Source organism: Podarcis pityusensis (genome assembly GCF_964106645.2).
Source record: "Podarcis pityusensis genome assembly, chromosome: 1".
NCBI classification, from domain to species: domain Eukaryota; kingdom Metazoa; phylum Chordata; class Lepidosauria; order Squamata; family Lacertidae; genus Podarcis; species Podarcis pityusensis.
Window position 1 is genome coordinate 121411027 of NC_138028.1, and position 21820 is coordinate 121432846.

General features: G+C 42.9%; 1 protein-coding gene across 1 annotated transcript in view; it reads right to left on the minus strand.

Moving 5' to 3' along the window:
* Nucleotides 1-7024: 7024 nt before the first annotated feature.
* The window catches only part of COL5A2 (collagen type V alpha 2 chain), a 208390-nt gene continuing 193594 nt past the window's right edge, over nt 7025-21820 (minus strand). The window contains exons 52-58 of the mRNA XM_081023312.1: nt 21550-21657; nt 19250-19303; nt 17968-18075; nt 16262-16553; nt 13503-13690; nt 12675-12914; nt 7025-10644 (exon numbers count right to left, since the gene is read on the minus strand). Of these exons, the coding sequence (XP_080879438.1) occupies nt 10498-10644; nt 12675-12914; nt 13503-13690; nt 16262-16553; nt 17968-18075; nt 19250-19303; nt 21550-21657 (1137 nt within the window). The 3' untranslated portion in view covers nt 7025-10497. The remainder of the gene's footprint in view (nt 10645-12674; nt 12915-13502; nt 13691-16261; nt 16554-17967; nt 18076-19249; nt 19304-21549; nt 21658-21820) is intronic.

Genomic DNA, 21820 nt, shown 5'->3' on the forward strand with positions numbered 1-21820 from the left:
ACAGAAATGTTGGAGGACATGCATTCATAACACCGCCACTTCCCGAGACAGGGCAGGCATCAGTTTTGTGTGGTCCATGCTGTGTCATCATGACCCTACCTCCATGCCATGGACAACAGGCAAGCTACAGATGCTCTCATTTGTCCTCCTGCCCCTTCCCTCTATCAAAGTCTGCTGCTGGTGGAGTGAGAGGTGTGCTGGGTGTGGAGGAGGTGAGGTGTTGCCTCCACCAACCAAGGAACCAGAAGTGGCGGCAAAACCGTGAACTGAACAGAATTTATTAATTTCGGTCACAGACCGGTTCCAGCTCACATACAATATCACGGAAGTCATAAAACACAATAGGGATACATTTGAATTTGCAGTTGGGTATAACAGGGGCAATACAGATATAGCAGCAGTTAAAAATATATAAGTTAAATCTTAAGCACTAAAATATAACCTAAAATTGTCACTTAAGGCCTTAGTCATTACGGTAGCACAGCTTGTTCCCTAGGTTTTACGGCAGTCACGCAGAATTTGGCCATCCTTAGCATGAACTCTGGATCCCTGTCCTCTACCAGGGATTTTAGACATTGGAGTTTGGATCCATTTGGAGATTTTTGCATAGCAGGGATGATAAATGCAGAGTGTATATCGCCGTAGAAACCACAGTGTAACAAGGTATGAGAGACAGTTTCTACCTCCATCAAGCCACAGGGGCAGACTCGTTCCATGTATGATTTACCCTCGAATCTGCCCTGCCATAAGGCAGATGGCAGCACGTTGAATCTAGCGAGGGTAAAGAACCGTCTGTATTTAAGTATTTGTAATTTTGACAGATATTTTGCTGAGGTGAACCCTCTCCCATTATCTTTTATTGCTGGGTTTTTATTCATTTCACTCACGTGACACACCATGAACAGAGAAGCTGGAGTAGGAGCAAGCAAGTGCTACTGGTCCGTCAACAAGGCAAGTGCCTGACTATGTGACCAGGTGCCAACAGGCCTGGCCTGAGATACCACACAGTTCTCTCTTTTTTCCATTTTTTTTTATTAATTTCCCACATTTATAACAAAAATAACATTACAAAACACACAACAAATAAAAAACACATTTCAATACAAAAAACTAAACACAAAAAACAATTGCTTCTTCAGATACCTAATTTTTATAACACTGTTAACTGACTTCCTCTAATCCCTTCTAACTGAATTTCATTATATCACTTATGTAACAGTTCTTCAAATTCATATTTCTAATAATATTAGAAGATTCTGGAGAGCCAGTGTGGTGTAGTGGCTAGGAGCAATAGACTCGTAATCTGGGAAATCGGGTTCGCGTCTCCGCTCCTCCACACGCAGCTGCTGGGTGACCTTGGGCTAGTCACACTTCTCTGAAGTCTCTCAGCCCCACTCACCTCACAGAGTGTTTGTTGTGGGGGAGGAAGGGAAAGGAGAATGCTAGCCGCTTTGAGACTCCTTCAGGTAGTGATAAAGTGGGATATCAAATCTAAACTCTTCTTCTATTAACTCCTTTCATATACTAACCTCTTCTCCTTCATTAGTATTCTAATCCTTAGTGCTTACTACTACATATTCTTATTCTAATCTCAAACCTAATTGTTACTCCAAGTACATTCTAATTATCTCATATTACAATATTTAGCTAAATATTCTTTAAATTTCTTCCAGTCTTCTTGTGTCTACTCCTCTTTCTGGTCGCAAATTCTTCCACACATTTCTCATCTTCAACTCAGGCAAAGATTTCTCATAATCCCACAAATCCATCAACACTTTATGAAACTGTTTTAACGTAGCCTATCAATGCAACATACCTTTTGCAATGAAGAGGAGTTTCTTGAGAGAATGAAAACAATTCTTTTATCAATATTCTTCGGCGGTGCTTGGACGGATGCTGCTACACATGGGCACTTGGGAAGGCATCCGTTTATATTGTTTCCACAGCCAACTCCCCTTTCTCCCAAGAATCTACACTGACATATTCACACATGCTCCAGCATTAGGCAGGGTCAGGTCTCTGCCTTGGGCAGCAGAAGCCTCCCAGGTAGCACTCTCATCGGCTCCCCACTGCCCTATCACACACACCCCCAGTGATGGAGAAGAGGCACCGCCATCGACATTGATTTTGGGCAGGTCCGTGTCCACGCTGGGTGAGAGTTCACCTGAAATCGGCGCCAATGGCAGTGGTGCTCCTCCACCAGCGGTACATGCAGCAGGGGGCTCGGTGGCAGCAAAGCGGGTAGTGGTAGCAGCAGCAGCTATAGTGGTGGCGGGACATGTGGCAGTGGCAGGGTAGGGCAGCACTCCTCGTTTCACCTCAAGCAGTGCAAAGGAACATGCTGCCCCTGGCATGTTCACACCCTAAAGCAGAGGCAGTTAACCTTTGGCCTTTTAGGTGCTGCTGGACTATAGCTTCCATCATCCCTGACTACTGGCCATGTTTGCTAGGTGAGTTGTAACTAGAGAGAGAACTCCTGGTTATTAGGAAGAGTTTCAGAGGGTCCATTGCAAAAGATATAAATTGTCAGGCTTCAGGGAATCAGCTTCCTCCCCCCCCCCCCCCCGGCAGTAGAACAGCAGTCATGAAATTAAAAGACGCCTCTTTCTTGGGAGAAAAGCAATGACAAATCTAGACAGCATCTTAAAAAGCAGAGACATCACCTTGCCAACAAAGGTCCGTATAGTTAAAGCTATGGTTTTCCCAGTAGTGATGTATGGAAGTGAGAGCTGGACCATAAAGAAGGCCAATCGCTGAAGAATTGATGCTTTTGAATTATGGTGCTGGAGGAGACTCTTGAGAGTCCCATGGACTGCAAGAAGATCAAACCTATCCATTCTTAAGGAAATCAGCCCTGGAAGGACAGATTGTGAAGCTGAGGCTCCAATACTTTGGCCACCTCATGAGAAGAGAAGACTCCCTGGAAAAGACCCTGATGTTGGGAAAGATGGAGGGCACAAGGAGAAGGGGATGACAGAGGATGAGATGGTTGGACAGTGCTCTCGAAGCTATGAACATGAGTTTGACCAAACTGCGGGAGGCAGTGGAAGACAGGAGTGCCTGGCGTGCTCTGGTCCATGGGGTCACGAAGAGTCAGACACAACTAAACGACTAAACAACAACAACAAAGCAGAACAAAGGAAAGGAGTCTTCTTACCAGTTAGAAATCTTTAATGAGCACAGCAAGAGAACAAAGGATTCCTGTCCTAGGAATTACGGAGCTCCCAATTAAGGGTTCCACCCACTTCCTCCCTAGTCACCCACGTCACTACCACGTTTTGTAACCTGATCTCGTAACCACTGTGCTTTTGGTGCTGCCACCTTATCAGCTCTTCTTGACCTTGGGCTGAGCGGATGAATGTTTTACAGAGACAGTGAATCTGTTAACTCTCTCTCTCCCAGCACATCTTCTCCTAGCTGTTCCCCATCCAGTATTTCCCAGCTTCTGCCTTCTGAACTATGTCCCTCTGCAAACCGCTATTCCAAATCTATACTGTTCTCCTGCTCCTGGGAAGATTCAGGATCCTGGTCAGAACCAGGGGGAGGGGGAGGCTCCTACCATTCCTCCTCAGTGCATTCCTCCTCAGCATGATCTCTGACATAAATGAGGGCTCCAATCCCCAAAGAGAAAGTTGGTAGAAAGGCTAGAAATCCATATAAATCTTCTTACAATGTTTCTTCAAGTTAGGTACTCTCTCATAAAAGGGTGGAGGCCTGTGCTAGTAGGCCCAGAACAATGGGGCCAATTGGCACTGTGATCATGCGATATTTCTCATAGGAAGCTGCCTCAAAACAAGTCATTCCATTGGTCCGTCTAGCTCAGCTTTAGGAGGGGGAGGAGACCGAACCGCCAAGCTGAGCATGACACAGCATCACAGTCAGGCTCCTCCTGAGCGCAAGAGAGGAGGAGCCAAGGCCACTGAAGCTGCAAAGTGCTGGGCAAGACCTCCTCCCAATGACTTGCCTCCTCCTGACAACATGCACATGACACAGGTTGTGTGTGAGAGACGTCTCAGGCATCCACCACTGGCCTCTCCATCTTTGGTCCAAGGTGGCGCCTCTGCTGAAATGCTGCAAAATTCTCCTTTCACACAGGCATGTCTTGCCTTGCATACATACTCCTTTCTAGGTTCTTCACCTTGTGGAAAGACATCTTTGGATGCTCGAGGCATGATCTTTCACTTGAGAGTGGGCTCAGCGTGAAACCACAAACACTGGCCCAGCGACTTTTCATCTCCATTGTACTGCAGAGTTTACTATAGTGGCTTGCCTGTTCTTTGTGATCCTGATTTCCAGAACAGGGTGAGGCAGGTTACTTGCAATACAACAGGAAGGCAGAACATGGAACTTGCATTATGCTCATCCTCTGTCTAGAAAGATTTTCTCTTTCCCTTCACTAGGCACATTCAGCACAGCTGCACTAGAGTTCAGAAGGGGCTGCTTTTTTTATAATTGGGCCTCCATCATTTGAAAGTACCCCATACCACACATCAAAGGGATCCATTGCTGCAGCACAACCGTTTTAATCAAGGCACTGGATTCTGCAAAACAGAAAAAAGTACTCTCTCTGCCACCACATCAGTCTTGTTACACTGGGTACCAAGGTTTAGAAAGCACAGTTAGATTGAGGTATCATTACTGCTACAGCCTAAATCAGCATTTTAAAACTGTGGGGATGTCATGTGCCTCTTTTGGTGCTTTCCTGATCGGGCCTTATCTATGCCAGTCTGGAACCAGTATAGCAAAACACTATGAGAAAAATAATACTGTGGGCTTTGGATGTGACAGTTGATTCACCACTTTGCTCCTCTTAGACCACAAAGGGACAAGGGTGGCACTTTGGTCTAAACCACTGAGCCTCTTGGGCTTGCATATCAGAAGGTCGGCAGTTTGAATCCCCATGACGGGGTGAACTCCCGTCACTCTGTCCCAGTTCCTGCCAACCTTCAGTTCGAAAGCCCACCAGTGCAAGTCAATAAATAGATACCGCTGTGGCAGGAAGGTAAATGGCATTTCTGTGCGCTCTGGTTTCCATCATGGCGTTCCGTTGCACCAGAAACAGTTTAGTCATGCTGGCTACATCACCTGGAAAGTTGTCTGTGGACAAACGCCAGCTCCCTCAGCCTGAAAGCAAAATGAGTGCCACAAACCCATAGTCACCTTTGACTGGACTTAACCGTCCAGGGCTCCCTTACCTTAGACCTCACTTAGGATTGCTTTGTATATTTCTGTTCTCCCTGTCCATTTGTCATTTCATCGATCCTTGCATTTTCAGAAGCCTGTTGCTACTGAATCATGAATAGGAATTGAACCTAACATTTGACAAGGCAATGTTGTGTAAATACTACGGCAAGTCCTGAAGACTTCTCCCTGCTGGTTACAGAACTGCAAGCACAGACTCCAGATCATGTTAGATCTTATACTAGGAGTCTCAACAATAGCCTCTTGAACCATATTGCCTGTATCTTCTTTGCACTGTTTTTTGGCTAGAATGCCCAGTGTGAACCTTCAAATATTTCAGATTATAGCATGTAATGAGCAGGACAATCTTAAGCTATTATCCACCATGCTGGAAGGTGTTTGGATGAATCGGAAGTATCCCTCAACAAAGGTTTACCAAGCTCCACCAGCAGCAGAGAAGCCAACTCCTAGGAGCTGAGGTCCCTTCACCCTCCCCCCATGAAATATTTGAGGGTCCCCCACAAAGTTAATAGGCATTGCCATTCAAATGGTCTGTGCACCACTGTGCTCACCCAAACGGTGGGCATACACTACTGCCAGAGATGTCCCCACCAATGGTAGCCAGTGAGCCCCCTGAAACACTGGTGGGGCACTGAATCAGCGTATGATTAACGGGATCTTGTGCAGGCCCTGTTGCTCTCACAGTAGACTTGATCCTGGTCTCTTCACCACATCAGTCTGCAAGATGGTGCGCTGTACAGTTTTTTTCCCCTGTACACACCTATCTTTCACTCTGGCTCTTATCGGTACAAGGGGTGCTTGTGGCCCCCCTCCATCATGCCCTGAAATTGCCAGCCACAGGTTAGGACTGCAGCCTAACATGTATATAAAGTGTTACATGCGCTTCAGGTTACAGACTCCGCTAACCCAGAAATAGTGCTTCAAGTTAACAACTTTGCTTCAGGATGAGAACAGAAATCGTGCTGTAGTGGTGCGGCAGCAGCAGGAGGCCCCATTAGCTAAAGTGGTGCTTCAGGTTAAGAACAGGTTCAGGTTAAGAACGGACCTGCAGAACAAATTAAGTACTTAACCTGAGGTACCACTGTATAAGCACAATTAAAGGTGAAATGCTACAACCACTGATTCGAGAAGTGCAGTTTGCTTTGAATCTTGCACTCTGTTGTGGATTTCCTCCTATAGTGGGTAGGGGTGGAAAAACCTGTCAGTTTGGGTTTCTCATTTTTACAGCCTTCAATTTCAGTTCTCTTCATTTCTACATCCATTAGAGAAATATTGAGATAGTTTTAAAAATCCTTGAAAAGATTCATTAACATTTTAGTGCAAATTTCCCCTAATAAACCTATTTTTGTATGCAATTTGGCCTAATATACATATTTTTGCAAAGCAATTTCCCACTTAATATAATACAATTTGGAATGTTATTTGCACCAATACATGCATCTCTATGCACAATTTACCCCAGTACATGCATTTTTGTATGCATTACCTGGCCAAAGAACTGCCTTACAAAATTTGGAGAAATATGAATTCCAAAGGCTGGCTGTATTTCGGTTCACATATTGTTTTGGGACATGCAAGTTAGGAAGGGTCAGGGCTTTAGGGGGAACTCACAGGAACTCAGTTCTGGCACCTCTCAGGTGGGTGCCATTGCCATTGGGAAGTGTTCATGGCGAGTTCCAGCACCTCTTTTTCTAGAAAAATTGCACTGGGAAGGGCTGCCTTTAAATGTGAACCTAATTTAAAAATTTCCCCTTCTCAAACTTCAGGAGATGTTCATGTGTCTTTCCTGATATATTCCATGTAATTTAAACTGACACACTGATTTTATCACAATATTTTATTCAGCAACAATTTTTAAAAATTGAATTTCCAGAGTTCCAAAGCCAGAGTTGTCAAATCCTGAGTTTCCAGATTTGCATTCAATGGCAATCATTCAGATTGCTTGCCTTTAGTTTTTAAGCACTGTCATAAACATATATAACTAAAAAAAAAAAAAAATTCCCCTTTATAATTTAATTTATAAAATACTTTGGGTGCTACATTTTTTAAAAAAAAAATCACAGGCGGCATAGTGCACACTCACTTATCACACACATACACATACACAAATACAATACAATCCTGTTTTCTTCCACCAGAAATAGATATTGTGAGAAGGACTCTATAGACAAAGGAAGCCACTACTCAACAAGAAACTTGTATTTAATTAAATGCTTTGCAAAGATACATGAATAAAGCTATGCGTATGGCTTTTCTTTCTTTTTGTGTGTGTTTATTTTCAAAAGAAACAAAACAAGAAACGAGAGAGCATAATTCTTCAAGAAAGGAACGGACCTCTGTATTCACATGCTCTGTGTAAAAAAGATATGCTGATGTACACAGCATTCTGTATATGGTATAACCATAAGAGAGAAAAATGCACAGAATAACATTTTCTCCCGGACACCAGAAAACTAATACTAAATTCTACCAAAAAAATAAGTTGATGGCAACAGTCTTTTATTTTCTCAGGATTTTACAGACACCATTTTAGCACCATTCCCTTTTTTTAATTAAAAAAAAACAAAACCATTTTACTTTATTATATTATATTGCCCTGCCTTATATTGCCCTGCCTATATCCATTCTTGGAATTATAACAGAAGCATAGCACCTTGTTGTATCTAGAACAAACACTAGATTATTAAATGCATCCCAGTTTCTAGAGATGAGGTAGCTCATGCTAAGAAATGATGGACCATTTGCTTGCCCTGATTGATCAAGGCAGTTAAGTCAGAATTTCCGGTGATGCATGACCAGTTGTTAAGCGAAAGTGTATCTCAGCAACAGTAATTTATATTAATACTTGGTTTTGGGGTTAATATATGGGAATACATGACAACACACATAATTGGGCAATACACTAGAGGCAGTAGGGAAATCCCGATGTCATGAAGTCATTCGGGAGTTTTGATATTGACCACAATGCAACAAAACTCTATCCACTGACTATAACTTAGAAGAGGTAATTGCCCATTGGGGATTGCTCATTAGATAGGCAACCAACCACCAATCACCACCCCAATCCCAACCACTGATTTTGAATTGGAAACTTTGGGGGTAAAACAATACCAAACCGTCGACATATTAACAGTAATTGGAATTATGCATTAAGCTAACTACATTAGGTAGCACGTGTTGTTCTTAATTTTGTAGAATTCGAGCCATAAGGAATGTGTACATCATCTACTTCAGTTCTCTTCAATGTGTCAGAGTACATAAACGCACGATATGCATTATTCCCTATGATCCCAGAGGATAGCCTTCATCAGAGTGCTTGATGGTTCACAAATGGTGGCCAGGACTGAAAGGGATGTCTATACACACTTGCAAATGGTGGTACACAGCTTTGTGTTCCCGATTTTGCTGCAGCAGTTGACAAGTCACTGTTTAGCTTTACATCATTTCTTTGGCAGTAGGAGCCGCTGCCTCAAAATCGGGAAGCAGAGTTTCAGCTGCATCTCTAACTCTTCTTTTGGATCGTATCTGATTGGGGGTCAAACAAAAGCAGAAAGAAGGCTGTTTCACAGATTCAAATTTTCCCAAATGTTTGAAATGGCTTAGCTTAAGAACGTTGACCACGAGCTCATGGAAACTTAAGTCCTTTGTTGCACTAAGGATAGACTCTGACATTAATTTCCCCTACTTACATCACGGAAGTGAGACAAAAATGCAAAAGAAGCGAGTCTTTGTAATATCATCGTGGTCAGAAAGCATCTGATGAATGGTTGGCAAGCTTCCAATGACCTTTGCCAATTGGATGCATCAGATTTGCATTTAAACATTTGGAAACTGCAGACTCTCACACCCTTTGCCTATTTTCTATGCTGTTTCAGAAGGGCATAAACTAAAGAAACAAGGAAATTAGCCCTGGCAGGATGAACATGAATATCAGTTAAATATCAGTTGAATATCAGTTAAAAACACTTCCAAATGTATATTGAATACCTACTATGGTTGACTATTGAAATTGGGAGCAAAGCTGAAGCAATGATGTTCTGTTTGCAGAGAGTATACCACACCTTTACAATTCATAGTGTGATTCACTGGAGGAATTGGTGGCAGCAGTGGTAGTAAAATCTCTTGGTAATGTTTCATTGAGCTACCTTGATGTTCAAGAACATTCTACAGCGTGAAATTGCCCAAAGAATATTCTGAACATTCCAAGTTTCGTGGCGAAAGTGAAATCTCAGATTGGCTGGGGGAATCCCTCACATGAGCTGGAGGGACAGGAAGAGCTATATGCTAAAGCAAGATGACCCCAAACTGGAAACCCACAAGAGATTGGAAATTTCATTGAGTTACCAAACCCAGGTGCAGAATTGATAGGGGGTGGGGTGCTAAACAGCAAATGAGATGGACTGAAAAGTAGGGGGTTGAGGAAATGAGTTGTGGTAGAATCATGAAGTTGAATGACGGAAGTCCAAGGATAAAGTGGAACATGAGGAAACCTCACACAGGGCAAAGAGGACAGGAGTGGTTTTGTACTATTAGCAAAAAAGAAATGGAAAGGTAAGGGAGCTTTAAAGATGGTGGGCCCAGTGGCCTTAGGGGTTCCTGTGTCTGGAGACTGAGGGGCCTCTGTACCTTTAAGAGTTACATAGAAGGGATAATTTGACTTTTCTTCCTTGACCACAGCACTGTGACTTGGCTAATCTAAGGGATCAGTAAAGGCCAATAGGTGGTTCAGAGCAGGGGTCAATTTCACGTATTAATTTGAATTAACAAACCAGTTATCAGTGTCATAATCTACAACGCCTCACTGGTGCAGTAGTGAATTTTAACTTGGTGGACAATTGACCGTCTTACATATACCCATCTGTTTAGAGTACTTGCTTCATGCGAATTGCACCCATTTTAAACTGAGCAGAAACCCCATGTATAAATAATAATGACGGTGATGTTTTTGTTTTGTTTTTAATTAAGAAACATATGTTAGCTATTTTTGCATCAAAGGGTGGTCATTTGTCCTTCTAAAGTCCTATTACTTCATTAAAAAGTTGACTTGGGACAATTAAGACTGAAGGTATGTAAGTCAGTAAAATAAATAACCTAAAGCAGGCCAGGGAATTAGAAAGAACTGTTATATACAATGCTGATTCCAATATCAGCCATTATTTCAAGAGTCTCAGGATTAACTTCACTCAGTCTAAATTCTTGTGTTTTGTTGCTGTTGTTTCCCAATGCTTGTGAATATGTATGGTTCCCCCCCCCCCTTTTTATTTATTTATTTTTCTTTCTTTCCTTCCTTTTTTACTACACAAAACAAACTGGCCCAATCTCTATTCCAAACTCTTGGTCTGCACTTCCAATGTCCACTGGAGCAATGTCGACTATAGGTAAGCGTGCCACATTCTGTGTTTTGTATTCGAAGACGGTGCTGCCCACGTTCCCGTTGCGTTTCTGCAAGAGAAGGAAAACAAGAGAGGGGGGAAATGACTCGAGGCTATTGGTCAGATCCTCTGCAAACCAAGAAGAAAACTAGGCCTACCTAGCCAATAAACATGTGCTATTCTGGCTGCAAGGGACGCGGGTGGAACTGTGGGTTAAACCACAGAGCCTAGGACTTGCCAATCAGAAGGTCAGCGGTTCGAATCCCCATTAGGGGGTGAGCTCCTGTTGCTCGGTCCCTGCTCCTGCCAACCTAGCAGTTCGAAAGCACGTCAAAGTGCTTCCTCTGGCGGGAAGGTAAACGGTGTTTCCGTGTGCTGCTCGGGTTCGCCAGAAGCGGCTTAGTCATGCTGGCCACATGGCCCGGAAGCTGTACGCCGGCTCCCTCGGCCAATAAAGCGAGATGAGCGCCGCAACCCCAGAGTCGGTCATGACTGGACCTAATGGTCAGGGGTCCCTTTACCTTTACTTATGCTGGGTGCAGTGAAGATTCAGGAAAGAAAGAAAAAAAGAAAGCACTTCTTTGCACAGCGCATAGTTATACTATGGAACTCGCTTGCACAGGAGACAGTGACAACCATTAACTTGTCTGGCTTTAAAAAAGAATTGGACACATTCCCGGACAATATGGCTATCAATGGCCGCTAGCCATGTTGATTATGATCTGCCTCCACAGCTGAAGGCAGCAAGGCTTCTGAATACCAGTTGTTGGGAACCTCAGGAGGGGAGATTGTTCTTGTGCTTAGATTCTCCTTGAGGGTTTCCCTGCAGGCATCTGGTTGGCCACTGTGGGAACAGGATACTGGACTAGATGAGCCTTTGGCCTGATCCAGCAGACTCTTCTTATGACCAGCTCCAGTCTGTTGCACATAGACACACCCCCATAGCCCTCCTTAGTTATTACAATCACTACTTATCAGTAGTTCGCAGTAGCTAAATCCGGCCTCCGACAACCGAGGTGGGCTGCAATCTGATACATACGCCCTGAGCTTAGAACTGAGAAGACGTGTCCCAAAAGGAGTGCCTGCTATTTGGCGTACACAAAAGTCTGTGCGATTATATGCTATGTTAAAGGACGGCCTGGTTTGTGCAGAAGAGCTGCTACAACACACCGGCAACAAAAGGACTGTAGAAAAAGAGGTGTCAGAAATCACCATGAGGGCCTCCCTTGTTCTCTTAGAATGGCAATGGCACCCACCTGAGAGGTGCCGGAACTGAGTTCCAGTGAGTTCCAGCTGGAAAACAGCCCTGACTATAGGTCAGTGACAGGGCACTTTGCCCCCAAAAGGTTTAATCCCTGGGGGATTAAATCCCTGGGGGAGAGGGAGACAAATTTCTGAAATTGCCGGTCAGTGTAAACAATACAGTCGTATCTTGGTTTTCGAACAGCTTAGTTCTCGGACGTTTTGGCTCCTGAACACCACAAACCCGGAAGTGACTGCTCCGGTTTGCAAACTATTTTTGGAAGCTGATCATCTGATAGGGCTTCCACGGCTTCCGATTGGCTGCAGGAACTTCCAGCAGCCAATCGGAAGCCGCACTTTGGTTTCTGAACGTTTTGGAAGTCAACTGGACTTCCGGAACGGATCCCGTTTGACTTCCAAGGTACGACTGTACTGAGCTAGTTGAAGGAAAGGACTGACTTTGTATAAAGCTGCTCCCTGTGTTCCTATATTTAGCTGGCTCTTGGCAGGCAGATAAAATTGCCAGTTCATACCGTATATAGAAGCTGCTATGGGCTTTGGTGTGTGTAGCATCATTGTGACTGCCCAAGGTATGTTGAGCTTTCCCCTCCGCTCAGCTGCCATCTGGCTGTGATGACCAATTAAGTGCACAGGACCTTCACTGTGACTGGAAATTACACAGTGCAACTGGTTGCGATATCATTTCCCCCCCTGCATTGTAAATTCTTATTTCAAAACCCAAAGCTTTGGGGATATTCTCTTGTTGAGAGAAGCTAGTAGTAAAATCCTATTTTGCTTTATGTCTCATTATGAATGCCCAGTGCTGAAAATGCAAAACAAAGAAACCCGCCAACTTACGCTGCAGCTGTCTTGAAGGACAGTGTATCTAAAGCGGCTGTTTCCTTCAGCTTTAATCTCAAGGTCATTAGCTGCCTTCAGGACCACAGCTTTCTTCAGGTTCTTGGCTTGGTCATCCATGTACCCTATGCTGTTCTTGCAAAGGTAGGTGATATTCTGAGAAGCTTCTTTGGACAGCAAACGGAGGAAAGTCATTTGAGTGACAGCAGTGTTGGGTGACTCACTATCTCCGTAGACAAACTGCAGAGGTATGAAGAAGTAAAAACTCATTTACACAACTCTAGATAATATCTTCTCTTCTCCCCTAAATCCATGCAATTCAGTTGAAGTATAACTGAAACAGCTTGCTACACAGTATAAGGAATTTTAATTTAATATCTGAAAAACTGTCTCCTTCCTCCCCTCCTTCTTGGGTGTTGAAATTGGCAGAGGAGGACCTCTTAGTAGTTCCACTGCTCTCAGAAGTTTGGGAAGGTGTGGTGGCCCAGGAAAAGACATTATTCATGCTGGCCTCTAAGGTGAGGCGTATTTTTATGCTGGCATTTGATTCTGGATTGCTGCAATTTGTTACTCCTGTACATTACAAAATTGCTTTTGTCGTTCTAATTCGCAAGCAAAACTGAGAGCTTTGGCTGCCAAATTGCCAATAAATCTAATACATAAAATAAATGCTATATTAAAAACCAGACATATTAATAACTAAATGTGCTAAATTTTTCAACTCACCTAAATTTATAATATTATTTTCATTATGGATTACATTTCTAAAAACCTCCAAAAGACAATGATGAGGTGAATACCCCCCCCAAAAAAAGTAACTTTAATTACCTGTGAACCTCTATTCATATCAAGTCCATACCATACGGGCTTTAGGTCAGATGATCTACTAGTCCACCACGTTTTACGTGGGATGCTAGCTGGGTTGGCAGGTATACACGATTCTCCTGTTTCCAAATTGCAGAATACTTTGATAGCATCTTCCACACAACCCTGATTAGGATCAATCCAATATTCTCCTGCAAAGATCAAACAGGAAAGTTTAAAGCGAGACAAACCAGCTGTTACTGGTCCAGTAAGTAGGTCATAATTATCGCACACAGCTTTCTTCCATTAAAAGTATACAATGGAGTAAACCAGTTTTGTAAGGCAACAAGCAAACGCGTAGACATCTGGAAGTAAATCCCACTGAACAAAGTAGGACTTGTTTCCAAGTAAGTATGCATAGGACCATACTACAGTTCTTCTGCTTCAATATCATCCATTCAAGAATGAGTCATCCAGTGGTAATGTAACAAATGAATATGGGACATCTTTAGAGAAGGTGTGGAAAGAGAATTCAACAGTCAGCGGAAGGAAGGGAAAAAGCTCCATTTACAAAAACCTGAGAACAACTGAACTACGGTAATCCTCAAACACTACATTCATGTTGTCAGCAGTTCAATCTCAGGACAGGTTAAATTGGTGTTTTATACCGTGTTGCCATTTTATTTTTATTATTAATTGAGTTTATATACCGCCCTATACCTGGAGGTCTAAGAGCGGTTCACATAAAAAGATCACAGTACAGTGGTACCTCAGGTTAAGAACTTAATTCGTTCTGGAGGTCCGTTCTTAACCTGAAACTGTTCTTAACCTGAGGTACCACTTTAGCTAATGGGGCTCCCTGCTACTGCCACGCCACTGCCGCGCGATTTCTGTTCTCATCCTGAGGTAAAGTTCTTAATCTGAGGTACTGTTTCTGGGTTAGCGAAGTCTGTAACCTGAAGCGTCTGTAATCCGAGGCACCACTGTATATAAAATAAAAATAAAAGCAATAACCCAATCATAACCCCCACCCAAAAAAAGAGCCACATTTTAAAAGGGTATGGGATGTTGATCAGGTCAACCAAAGGCCTGGTTAAAAAGCAACGTTTTTGCCTGGCGCCTAAAGGTGTATAATGACGGCGCAAGGCGAACTTCCCTGGGGAGAGCATTCCACAGATGGGGAGCCACTGCAGAGGTCTGTTCTTGTGTTGCCACCCTCCGGAGCTCTCGAAAAGGACCTCCAGACCTTTTCAGGTGATATTTGAATACGGCTGCATAAAGTTTAATATTTATGGGCTTGGATCTCAATTTAGTCTCCCACAAACTCAAAGTTTCTTTCCACCCATGGAAGACTCTTGAATTTTGCAGCTCCTTCCACTGTTCCAGAGGCTGCCACAGTCCAAGGGAACAGATTTTCGTAGGGTTTGAAGGCTTGCAGTGGGGAAGAAGAAATGGTGAGAGTCACCTCTCCCCTCCCATCTGGCAGCGGAAGGAAAGTCAGGAGTCAGTTCATTTTATTATATTTATTCATTCTTATAAGCTTATTCCACTCTGAAGACTCTAGGACAGAGCTTTCCAAACTGTGTGTTTTGACATGTTACTGTGTCGGCTGCACTGTGTAGGTGTGTCGCTGGAAAGGGGTTAGTTTACCTCCAGTTTGCCAGTAAAACGGAATTACTGTTTTGTGAAATGATGCATGTCTAAAAAGTATGTCACTAACATGAAAAATTTGGAAAGCTCTACTCTAAGAGGCTGCAAGAGATTTGGCGGAAATATTTGATAACTCCATCACGGTTAACCAATTTTTCTTAATTTGTGTTGATAAGTTTAAGGGGAAATCGTTTTTCTTGGAAACTGTATTAAATCACTCCAGCAGATATTGTAGAGGGTTTTTAGATTTTAGATGAAGAGATATGAAGTGAACTGCAATTTTTGCTCTTCTCATCTGCTCTAGCAATTGTTAGACATTCTTGTCTTATGGACCACGATTCTGGCTTGCTTCCTCCCTGCGGACCACCACATTTTCTTATGTTATGGCTCCCATATGAAAGGCTAATTAAAACCCAGTTTCTTCTACACTCTGACACAGATGTACTGAACATGTAGGGTAAAGAGAAAGAGGATCAGCTGCTACATAGCAGATAGACATTGCTATGGTGGTGCTTCTAAGACCTAAGACCATTCAGTGCTGTGGCAGACTGCAGAAGTTTTAAGTCTACATCAGTTGATACATGCGGCAGCTACACTGGTGACTGGGAGCGGCCGCGAGACCATATAACACCGGTCTTGAAAGACCTACACTGGCTCCCAGTACGTTTCCGAGCACAATTCAAAGTGTTGGTGGTGACCTTTAAAGCCCTAAACAGCCTCGGTCCAGTATACCTGAAGGAGCGTCTCCACCCCCATTGTTCTGCCCGGACACTGAGGTCCAGTGCTGAGAGCCTTCTGGCGGTTTCCTCACTGTGAGAAACTAAGTTACAGGGAACCAGGCCTTCTCAGTAGTGGCACCCACCCTGTGTAACACCCTCCCACCAGATGTCAAAGAGAAAAACAACTACCAGACTTTTAGAAGACATCTGAAGGCAGCCCTGTTTAGGGAAGCTTTTAATGTTTAATAGGTTATTGTATTTTAATATTCTGTTGGAAACCGCCCAGAGTGGGCAGGGTATAAATTATAAATTATTATGATATTATTATGATATTTGCCTTCATCAACAGTGACTCTGACAGCCGACACACATACATACATACATACATACATACATAGACAAACATACACGTACCACTCTTCTTGGATGGATGACACAGCCTCAGGTCATCACAGGTGCGGGCTGGATGTTTCTTAGATCCATCAGGGCTACGCATTGTTTCAATCTGACTACTCAGCGACTTCAGTGTGGCATGGACTCCCGGGTCTGTTTTATTGTTGTCATCTGGGGCAGCTTCGTCTTCTGTGAATTCCGGCAGTGGATCGTGCATCATATCGTCATAATGTCCCATGATGTCCCCAAGTGCAGCTGTGAGATGACCTGGAGGTCCAGGGGGACCTGGGGGACCTGGATCACCTGGTGGACCCTAAAGGTAAAAGTAGTGAGAGAGACCAGACTCCTGATGACTCAGTGAAATGCCTGGGTCACAAGCTATGAAGGGACAGCATTCTAGCTACGTTGCTAAACAACACCTGGGTGCGTTGATCTGGCATGCCCAACTGCAATGGATTTGTGAGTAATGGAGGAGGGATGATTGCATTGTCCCAGCAAGAAAACACTACGGTTACAGCTGAGCAACAACTGGACAAATACTTTGACACGGGATGATGGTCTGAAGACTATCTAACCCTACGCAACATGGCCATGCTGCCTGGGGCGATGAAAGTTGTAGCCCCAAACGCCTGGAGAACAGCAGGTTGGGAAAGACTGCTATACAATGTGCAGTGAACACTTACCTGGGAATAAGTCCCATTAAGCTCAAAGAGTTGATCGGGCATGTAGAAGATTGTGCTGTCAATTAATGAACTCACTTTTCTGCCATAAGAACTCAAAGCAGTTTGTAACAAATCAATCTAATTTCATCTGGTGCTAATCAATCTAATTTCAACACAGTGCTGTTAAACACTGTGGAAATTCATCTAATTTCCTTTTATTCTTTTTTTGACATAAATAAATAAGAATAAATAAATAAGAATAATAATGTGCACCCCACCATTGAGACCATTCCATTGTAACTATCCAACCTCCCAAAATTTCAACACCTCTTGCGATAGTTTGGCCCCTTTCCATTTTAACAGTACAAATTCTACAAACACCCTCCATATCTCCTCAGAATCATTTCTTCTGCATATTCCCCATCTTACCTTGATGGCACATGTTAATTTATCATTAATAGCTATATCCCACAAAATTGATCTAATTTCAACACAGCGCATACTTTTTTTCACTAATCTCCTCCTTTGGAAGTATACCTGAAGGAGCGTCTCCACCCCCATCGTTCTGCCCGGACACTGAGGTCCAGCTCCAAGGGCCTTCTGGTGGTTTTCTCACCGTGAGAAGCCAAGTTACAGGGAACCAGGCAGAGGGCCTCCCGGTAGTGGCACCCGCCCTGTGGAATGCCCTCCCATCAGATGTCAAAGAGAAAAACAACTACCAGACTTTTAGAAGACATTTGAAGGCAGCCCTGTTTAGGGAAGCTTTTAATGTTTAATAGATTATTGTATTTTAATATTTTGTTGGAAGCCGCCCAGAGTGGCTGGGGAAACCCAGCCAGATGGGCGGGGTATAAATAATAAGTTGTTATTATTATTATTATTATTATTATTATTATTATTATTAAGTCCCTTGCCCTCCAAAGCAACTAAATTCCCAGTAGTAAAATTACTACCAATAGCTATCTTACTTTTTGCACCAGTAGTGGGGTAAATGCTGTACAAAACCCTAAACTGGTACAGCCCCAAGCCGCCACCGCCACCCTCCCTAAATTTCCCATTGTTTACCTCAGGTCCTGCTTCTCCTAAAGTTCCTCTTACACCAGGAGGTCCAACTGGCCCATGTGGTCCAGGATTTCCTTCTTTACCTGACGGCCCAACTGGACCTGGAGGGCCCTGCATTGGGAAGGAATTTGCACATTAATCACCCACTTCAGCTGAAGAGTTATACTTCTGGCTTTTCCTCCATCTTATGTACCCCAACCTTATACTGTATACAATATTAATGACTCGCATCGAATGTAACTGATCTGTAGAAAAGACTCTATAACCTGAAAATGGAGATACTGCACATACTTCTGTAATCCAAGAAAATTTTAATAAAAACTATTTTTTTTTTAAAAAAAAGTATCTCTGGACTCAGCTATACAGCTGCAAATAAAACATTTTAAGTGTGTTTTAAGTGCAATATACAATGTGACACTAGATGGCGATGGCGAGCCTTATGGAAAATTCAATGCAAAAAAGCATTTTCAGAATTTTTTTATATATGTGTGTAGATTCCACCTCTGTATTTTAAGGCACAGATACAGAGATAAGGCACTGTTTAATTTGGCCTTGCATCTCCTTTTTATTCTCCATTTCTTGAGTTTCATGTTGCATCATATTATATGGTTATTTTTGTTGCTAAAAGAGTCGTGTTGAAAGCTGCCCTGGGAATTTTTTGTTATAGGGCAGCCTACAAATGCTATAAGTAAATAAATAACATCTAACCTGGCATCTAAGCAGGTAGGGCATGAATAACTGAGGGCAGAATCTGTCCCACTATCTGTGCTTTGTTCATATGCCAAAAAAAAAAAAAGTTAAAAACTGGAATTGTGCTTGCAAGGAACAGGGAGGCGGTGTAAGTGATGCAAGGACGTAATGGGAAAATATTGTAAAGAGTGAACTGGGAAACATAACTAAGGGTCATTAAAGATATGCAAATTAGCACACAGGGCACACACCATTGGCTCCCTGAATTCCATTCATCTTTGTACACAAAAAATTCCAAACATTTCCATAAGCTTGAGGGATAGAACCTTCTTATTTGGGATTGAAAATTGAGATCCTCTGCAAGCTAACTTTTTTTTTTTTTTTTTTTTTTGACAAATCCAAGATTATCTTTGGAAAAGAATAGGACAAATAGCCTCAAGCAATAACCTTGCTTAACGAAAGTACATTGTAATCCCCATGCAAAGTTCATTTACTTTGAAATCAACAAAACACCATCTGCACAACAGCAAACTTTCAACAGGGGGGAAAAAAATCTAATTGTTTCCATATTGTTTTTCATATCTGGTGTACTCACTCTAGGGCCAAATGGACCTGGAATCCCAGAACTGCCTTGTTCACCGATAGGACCCTGCAGGGAAATAATATGGGTGAGGCATTATTTAAAATAAACATTATGGTAGTGTTGTGAGTTTGGGTGTTAAACTGTGTGCCCGACTCCTCTAATCCCTGGACCCTGCAAGTGTTAGAATTTAATCAAGGCTTAATTCTTGGAATAGCCAAGTTAGCCTCCTGGTGAGCTGGTAGCCTGGGTGATTCCCTTAAGCAGGAATTAAATTAAGGGGTTAAAACAGTAAATGGATGGAGCCCTCTCCCTCAACAGACTGAGAGAGCAGGGAGTGCAGTGATGCAACTGGGAAAGAAAGCAGCAAGCTGGAGAGAGAGTCAGAAAAATATTTGAGAGCAACATTTGATTTCTATTTGAAACCTGCCACTATGGGAGAAAAAAAGACCCTTTGGGGTGTTAATGCTGTGAACCCCTCTGTCACAGGCTCAGGTTGTATATGTAAGTAAATTAAGTATATATATTATCACCACAGTCTCTGTTGTGCCTCCTTCCCAAAGGAAACACGAGCCCTGGGTTTGGGACTTTCGTTTTCACTTGCTTTTAAAAGTGAATGGTTGTTTTGTTATAATCCGCCCTGGGACCTTATGGAAAAGAGCGAGTAAGAAATATTGGGTTTTCTCCAACTAAGTTATACTCAGAGTAGACACAGTGAAAAGAATGGGTTTAAGTTAGTCGTGTGCATAGATTTCAGTGGGTCTACACTTTGTTTGACTGAGTTTGGATACTGTTATGTACTGAAGTTCTCACCCTGGGCCAGCAGGGGGATACTGTAGATAGTTCAGGTCCACATATGCAAATAAGGGATCGAAAGTGACGTTCAGTGATTGGATAGTTACAGAAAGTTGTTACAGTTACGTTGTACTGGAGCTCTATATAAGCAGGCTGGCTGAAGCCTTCGGTTCAGTTCTGTTCCAGCTTACAATTAAAGAGCTGCTTTGGAGAAACCGCTGCGTCGTCTGCTATGTCTACCCACTATTCAACAGATACAATCCCAAATAAATAAATAAATAAATAAATAACGCAGTTCATCATAAGAGGATGCAAAAGCAAAATTGTCTGGTAAATGTTGCCTGTTGTGTTATATGCCCAAGCTTGCAAATAGTCACTCATCTACCTTCCTGTGGCAAGAGCTTTCCAGGCAAAGAAGAAGAAGAAGAAGAAGAAGAAGAAGAAGAAGAAGAAGAAGAAGAAGAAGAAGAAGAAAAAGAAGAAGAAGAAGATTTTGATGGGGTGATTGTAAACTAGAAGGGACTTGGTACTCATCTCTTTCAAGTTCTTGATATGGCAAAAGATTTGCATTTTGGGGTTGAGGGCAGGCAGATAAGAAAGAAAAATGTGTTAGTACATTTTATTTGCAAGACACACAGAGGACCCTTTGGAGTGTGGGGATTCTGAAAAGCAAACAGAGTGCACTGCCTACAAGAGGCTCCCTATTAACTGCAGTGAGGAAGGGGAAAACCCTTCTATCAAAAGTAATAGGAAGATCATGCACAGTTGCTCCATATATACAGTGGTATGTGTTATAAGAATTTTAAGGTCTTATATTTATAATAAATGTTCATAAATGTACCAACCAAGCACGTACATAGATCAGCAGAGGAAGACCGACCTGAAACCATTTTGACTCCCAAACTGACCAAATGTTTTCTCTGCAAGGAGGGAGGGGGTCAGGGAGCCTTCCCATTGTTACAGGAATTTAGTAATCACCATTTCGAAGGCTGACAGACTACCAGGAAAGGCAATCAGATAAGGCATTATAAGATAACCCAACAGACAGGGGAAAAACAACATTCAAATTTCTGTTGTAGACCACCTTTTCTGTGATGTAGGTATGATGTTGGAGGGGGGTGGTCTTGGGTTACACCCCTTCTGTGATGTATGTATGATGTATGGAGGGGTGGTCTTGAGCACCAGGGCAGGGAATTTAAAATGTCTATATAAGGGCAGGCACACCTTTGTTCAGGGTCCTCCTCCTTTCCTGCATGTGAGGGGAGCACCCTGTTGCAACAGATCAATAAAGATCAGGCTTACTAGCTGCTTTGCTTCTCAATATTCTCTGGTTGGCCTCTGTTATTTTCTCCTACCAATAGGGAACCTGCGTAAGGACTCTATATGGGCTCTTGGATACCTCATAAGGGGAAAAGGGCAGATTTTGTTTACAACATACGCAAGTTCCAGATCAGAGATCATAGACAACAATGGAATCTTTGAATAAAAGTAAAGGCAAAAAAAAATTGATAAAGACTCACAGGAGGTCCAGGGAGACCTTGAAGACCAGTGAAGCCTCGGTGACCCTTCTGTCCCCTGTCCCCTCGATCTCCATTGTCCCCTTTGTCACCACGAGGACCTTGTGGACCCTAAAAGTAGGAAGGGGGGAAAGTTAAGCAGCATTCATGGGTTTTAACTTGAAGGGTATTGCATGAGGCTTAACACTGATCTGACAATCTATAATTACAACACCCCATCTAACTCCCCCTTTGGAGGTAGGGTATCTCTGAATATCTTGCTTCTGGGTTTTCC